Genomic DNA, 7,317 nt, shown 5'->3' with positions numbered 1-7,317 from the left:
GTTTAAATAATAAATAAATAAATAAATAAAAATTATTTTAAAAAAATATTATTCACCATATAAAAAAAATAAACAGTACATATGTGATACATGTTCAAATATAATATTTCTTTGTGAATTTGTGATGCCATTTTAGTATGTACATACCAAGTTTGAGTGGAATCTAAGATAACCAACCATGTGTATTTAGCACTACATATTACAAATATATGCATCTTACGAACATATATCCTTATTTATGAATACCTACCTATATACTCTAGTACAAATTTACATATCGAAGTATCTAACAATCATTAAGCACTATATATGTTTAAAAAACAAAAACAATTACGAAGTAATGCTATTGAGGAGCTGCTTCTACACCCATTTCTTCAATTTCCATTGGGCTAAAACTCACTCGTTTCTGCAAAATATTTAACCAAAATTATATTAAATAAGTCATTCCAAAATTTCCGGGAGGAATGAGTAGTAGGTAACTAGGATAGGAAAATAATTACTAAGAAGCTACAAATATCATTTTTTAGAGTTCAGAACAACTTTGAAATGTTCTTTCCTCTTGATTTTTTTTTGGTCCCTACCTAACTTGGGTATTTGAATATACTAAACTCTAAAGTCTTCGTTAATAAATTTTACAGTTGAGTTATTGAAATATAGAAATCAATACACTATAGCGTACTGTTCATTTTAAAAATAAATAAATTGTAAAAATAATTTTGTGAAAAAAAATAAAAATTTTGTAAAAATAAATTATTAAAAAGAATAAACACTTTAGGAATAGAATATATAAATTTGTGTCATTAACTATTTTTTAAATATACATCTCATTAATCACTTTAAAATACTTTTTTAGTTACTAAATTAAAGTATTTTAAAGTGATTAATATCTTGCATATTAGTGGTTAATGAAATATATATATATATTAAATAAATAGTTAATTATTCATATTTTAATGGTGAATAAAGTATTTAAAGTGATTAATAGTATAAACTTGTATATATATATCATAAAAAAATATCTCTATAAAAATAAAAATTGAATTTTTTTTTAACACTATTCATCGCAATTAATAATACAAACATATCAAAATAAGAGTTTTCTAAATTTTACGGGACAACTCTTTCAACAAAACAAGATAGTGTTTTAGTGGAACAATAAGTAAACGACAAGTATTTTGTATTGAGTGCACATGTAATACTCCATAAAAATTGGTAATAAATTGTTCTCTTTTGTTAAGAATTTGAAACCTCCAAAATCCTTTTCACAGAACATGTTTGCCATTATTTGAAGCAAAATAAGATATTTATTTAAAAAATATAGCATGGTTGACATCATGGAGCTAAATAAGATATATTTAGTTGCTTAATCTATACCAGAATATAAGTAACGTTGAAGTTAACTACCAATAACTAGTAATAATTTTGGATGAAGTTTTTTTAGACAATTAACCCTTAAAAACTCAACTCTTTTTCAGAACATAAATTTAAATTTAAATATAAATATACAACATAACTAAAGAGAACTTCAAAAGTAACTACTAATTTTAGTCAAATATTTTTTCATATAAATTTGTGTTTAATAACATATTTTTTTCTAGATTTAAAAACATACAAAATGAATATAGAAACTGAAACAAACCAATTAAATTGAATAATTTTACATTATCATAATATATATATATATATATACAACAAATCACAATTAAAACAAAAGGACATATAGGTTTTTCAATAGTTATCAAGAAGTACATTGTGAAGAAACAATACATTAAAGTGATAAAATACTCTCGTATTTTAATATTGATTGCATTTTCAGATTTCTAAATACAAATTAAGAAAAATGCAATAAATAACTTAATCAATACAATTTTTTTCTAAATTATCTCTATTAAATATTAGAATATTCAATATTATTGTAAATACAGGGTAGAATATAGTTATAACTTGGAGATGATGTACACAAAATTTATTTAGAAGTAAAATTAGAGAGAAAAAAGTTAAAGTTATATTGAAAAAATAAGATGACACAGAATATGATATTATTTTTTTAAAGGGGATATCAAAATGAAATGGAGCAAGTACATATTAAAAAACTTAAAAGTAACTTCAATATAAACTAAAACCTTTATTATTGCTATCTTAAAATGTTATTATAAGAAATAAAATAATTAAAACAAAAAAGCTATACACTTCTTTTATTAAATAATGGAAAATATCCAAGAAAGTATATTAAATTTTTCTTAATTTGAAACCAAAAATATTTCTTAATTGATACCCAGAGACATTAATCTGGAAAAACCTTTAATAAAACCCAAGGTTTGTTAAATTATTATACTTGAACTATTTTTTTACCAAAAATTGTTATGCTTAGACATGAAGACTTAAAGTCAACCCAAAGACACATTAAAATATTGGTAACCTAAAATACATAAAAAATGAAAAATATTATATTATAAACCTAAAGTTTATTAAATAATTTGTTCTAAAATACTAGAATCGCTTAAAGTTCGCAACAAGAGAAGGATCCTGTCTTTGCAACCACATGCCATGCCATTATTTTTCTCACGCATGTCAATATCACTATTACGCAACGCCACAATTAACGCTCGTGAACCCACCTAACTTCAACCCTCTTTCAAACAATAACACCTACTTAATATTTAGTTAATTAGTTAATTATGTGTTCAAAAGTTGATTATTTCATTAAATAAAAATTTCATTTAAATTACGATAAAAATATAATTAATTATAATTTTTCAACGCTATTTAAATTAACCATTTATTTTATTAAATTAATTATATTTGTATACACGATTGATTAGAACCTACGTGTGTACGAAATAGTAGCTGTATGCGAATCATTTTTATTTCAAGAATGTTACTATGTGACATAATCTAAATTATAATAATAAAAAAAAACAACCAAAATATATAATAATAACAATAAAAAAATTAACAAAAAAAACCACAGTAGTAAAAATATACGTACCCCCCGTGGCTTGCGATGTTGACGGTGAACAACACCGTCTTGCTCCGCCGCATCATCACCACCATTATTAGTTCCCATATACAAACTCATAATCTTCTCCGCCACCTGAGACCCATCGTTACTCTCCTCCATTAACTTTTCCAACTGGGCCTTAGGAAGCCTTAACTTCACCCTCATGGGCCCATCTAAGTCCAAATTCGGTGGCTGCTTCACTAACGTGAGATCCGAAACGGAGCGTTTCGACAACATCAATAACTCGAGCCTTTCCTTAGCATTCATGGTCCGTATTCCACTAGATCGCACCCTCCGCGGTAAAGCCGTTTTTTCTTCTTCGGGCTGAACCTTAGGTAAATCCACGAGGAAGTAAATTTTTTTGGGCTTGAGTTCTTGATTGGGCTCAAGTGGTCTTGCCCGAAGCCCAAAATGTTTTACCGCTTGAGAATCGAGGAGAACGTGATTGGGGTAGTCTTTAACGACGTCGTTTGCGGTGGATGGAATTTTTACTTTGAAGGTTTCTCCATCTATTTTCATAACCTTAGCTCTTTTGCTTTTTCCTATGGTGTTGCCCATGTTTTTGTTGCTCTTTAGCTTTTTACGTTAATGTGTTTCTTTGGGAATTTTGTATTTTTGTGTTTGGTTGATTGGGTAAAGGTGTTGGTTAGGAGTTTTGGGGTGGTATTTATGTTGGGATTATTATGGATTTATTTATTATGGGGAGAGTTACTTAGTAAGAGTTTGACAAAATCAAATTTGAATTATGGGATGTGCATGTGTGAATTGGTTGAATTTTTTTTTAGATTCACGTACCCATTCTATTCTTTTTTAGCCGTCTTTCTTTTTTTTTTTTCAAGTGAAGACTTATTTTTATACACAAAGGAGAGATTTATTAGTTCTAAATATTTTCTTAGTCTTTTATAAAAATAAATTGGAATACGAAAGTATTAATTTGGTTCATTAGAATTCAATTAACTTGATCTTTTTATGATTCAAGAAGAAAATGGGAATTTTAAAAAAATGAACAATATTTAAAATTTATTGAATTTTGGATATTAAAACAAATATTGGTGATCAAATTTTGTAAAAATTTGTTGCAGAAATCTAAATTGTTTCTTTTTTTGTTTACAATACATATAGATCATTATTTGAGAGATAAATTTTCACATAATCCATTCACAAGTTAAAATCGAATATAAAAAAAGCGATTAAGAAAAAAATTAAATAAAAGATGATATATTTGTGAGGGACTAATATGTCTTTGTATTTTTTTGTAAGAGAGAACAAATTAAATTTGTACTCTTTTTATAGAAAAATTTTGTTTGTATTTATTTGTTATTTTTTAAAATTCAAAATAAATGAAGTGAAATAAAATAAAATATAGTATTATGGAAAAAAATTCATCAAAATTTATTAAGTTTTTTTATTTGTTTAGATAACTTAAAATTAAGGAGAATATATATTTAAATTTAAATTTAAATTTTGGTGTTTATGATAAATAATAATGAATAAGCTCTACGATACAATTAAAAACAGTGTATATCAGTATTGTAAATTTTTTTAATTTATATATATATATATTACTATAATATCTATTAAAAATTTATTAAATTAAAAAATTTAATATATAAAAAATAAATCATTTAATTATAGTTATTTAATTTGATAATACCAAAACAATTTATTTTTCAAAAATATTATTTTCATGGTAATATATGTTGAAAAATTTTATATTTAAATTTTACGTTTTCAAAACTGAAACAATTCTAGTGTTTCTGGCCGTGTCCGATTCAGATTGAACGTATTAAATTGCTAGTTCTTTATTTTAAATTTAAAATACAAACTTAAATATCAACCGTGAAATTATAATCAAACAGCCAGAAACACGCCAACTCATATGCTTGCAAATATACTATGCAGTTAAAACCACATGCAAAAATTTAGCTATAAGAAGATAAACTCTATTAAAAAGAGCCATCGTGTGGGGTAGGTTAGGCCAACCATTGATAATTGTTGATTGTACTCCTCAAGAAAAAAGATAAACAAGTGGGCTATCGCTATATTCTTTTCATATGTGGTTTTGTTTTTCTAAAGGACTTTCATATGTTTGTTTATCGACATTTCTCCAAGAAAACTATCGTTTATGAGAAGAAAAAAATGTAAACAATGGATTAATCATTACAAAGAAGTTTGTTTTTTAGGGAATCATTACTAAGAAGATGGATGTCTTGTGTGTGTAATCACTACTAATTTTTTTTAGAGGTAGATTTAAATTGAAGTTTTGACCTACTTGCAAAAGAATTTTTAATTCGTTGGTTTTTGTAGTGGATAACCTCAAAAGGTATATTGAAATTTGAAACCAACACTTCAATATGTACTTTCAACATAGAATAATGATTATTACACGTAGGGATGGTAATGAGTAGGGTTTGCGTAGGGTACTACAGTATTTGTTCCTATATCCGCGATTTAAAAAAATACTTATACTCGTATCTCTACCTTATTGGGTATCAACTTTAATACCCGTATGGTACTTAAGTGTCTGCACCCATACCCGTTACCCACACTTTAACTAAAAAATCGATAAATAAATAATATTATTGTGATTAAATTTAAAAAAAAATTCAAATATCTTAAATCCAATCATAAAATATTATAAATCAAAAATATTTTCTAACTCAAAACATTTCAAATGAACACTCATTACAATACATATTTAAATATCCATAATAATATTTTGTGAAGTTGCAACTCATATGACAATATTATCTAAGATAATTGATACAAAGTTGCAAGTATAATTATAAAGTAACGATTAATAAGATATAACTATTAGTTATAAAATCACAATTATTTACCTATTTATCATAATCAGATTCTTAAAAAAATTTCAAACGTTTATGTTTCAATTATAAATATTGTAATAATCTAATGATATTAATAGATGTTAAAATATAAAAGAAAAAATTAATTAAACTAAACACTAATATAATAAATAAATAAATAAATAAATAATATATTTAGATAAGTGCAGGTGCGGGGCGGGGTGAGTACTATAGTACCATACCCGCTTAATTTTGCGGGTAATTACCCGTCCCTATACTCATATCCATTATGCGGATTTTTACCCTATTTATTGTGAGTTTTTTTTGCGTGTACCACTAAGTATGAGTCTAATTGTCATTTCTAATTATCTAGATGTAAAAATAAATATGCATTTAATAAGACAATTTTTATATGATATTACGTGTAAATAATAAATACATGTAATTAATTAAGTCTATATTTATAATTAAAATTTACTAATTTAGTTTTCCACAAAGAAAAGAAATTTAAAAAAAAATTCTATTATATTTATAAATGAAATGATACTATTATTACATCTCTTTCTAGAGTGCCCAGCATGTAGGGTCAATTTTAGCATGTGGGTAGACACCTTTTAAAATGGATAAGGCCATTGAGATTCCCTTTGATTTTCAACTCCTTTTTACTCTTTTCTTAAACAATGGAGGGATCGATAGTTGTTAGTGTGAAGCTGCTCACACCTTACGTCATATGAATCTATCTAATTTTGACTTTCCAAATTTGTGTTCACGAGTGTTGTTTTTAGATTTTTTAATCAACATGTTAAATTCACTATTCGTCACTATGGAAAAAAACTAGGGGTGGACATCGGACGAGTTCGGGTTCAAATTCCACAACCGAATCAACCCACGGGTGATACATATAGATCCATTTTCGACTCTTTTTATAGCGATTTAGATCGGGTCTCGGGTTAGACGGTCGGATTTATCGGGTAATCTTTGAAGAGTTAATATGTTTTTTGAGCCGTTTTTCATAAATAAAAAAAGTTTCTACTGGATCAAATCCAAATACAAAAGAGTAACTTCGACGAGACGCAGATGGGCAAGACGGCAGCGATGGTGAAGACTAGGGTGAGACGACGATGGTGAAGACGGTGATAGTGACGGCGGCAACGATGTGAGACTGTAGATGGGGCTTTATGTGAGTATCAGAGACAAAAGTTTGAGAGAGTGGGGCGACTGGTTTGTGAGAGTGAGTGGGGCGGCTGGATTGAGAGTGTGGGTGGGGCGGCGGCTGAAAGAGAGAGAGGAAAATATGAGATTAGGTTTCTATTTATAATTGGGGCCTTTTTTATAAAAAAACAAACTAAAAAATTGATTTGGGCCGTGTTGGGCCTTATGTATCTATGAACATGTGTGGCACTTTGTATAATAATAATAATAATAATAATAATAATAATAATAATAATAATAATAATAATAATAATAATAATAATAATAATAATAATAATAATAATAATAATAATAAAT

At 26.5% G+C, this 7,317-nt stretch overlaps 1 protein-coding gene across 1 annotated transcript; it reads right to left on the bottom strand.

The window, feature by feature from the left end:
• Positions 1-82: 82 nt before the first annotated feature.
• On the bottom strand, positions 83-3,681 carry LOC101491307 (uncharacterized protein At1g66480). The gene is made up of 2 exons (XM_004490806.4): positions 2,990-3,681; positions 83-406 (listed from the first exon to the last, which is right to left on the bottom strand). Exons 1-2 carry the CDS (start codon positions 3,557-3,559, stop codon positions 344-346), a joined length of 633 nt encoding a protein of 210 aa, XP_004490863.1. The 5' UTR covers positions 3,560-3,681; the 3' UTR covers positions 83-343.
• Between the last annotated feature and the right edge of the window lie 3,636 nt (positions 3,682-7,317).

Source organism: Cicer arietinum, chromosome 2 (genome assembly GCF_000331145.2).
Source record: "Cicer arietinum cultivar CDC Frontier isolate Library 1 chromosome 2, Cicar.CDCFrontier_v2.0, whole genome shotgun sequence".
Taxonomy (NCBI): Eukaryota; Viridiplantae; Streptophyta; class Magnoliopsida; order Fabales; family Fabaceae; genus Cicer; species Cicer arietinum.
The sequence above is the reverse complement of the archived record's forward strand: the minus strand, read 5'-3'. Positions and strand labels throughout refer to the sequence as shown.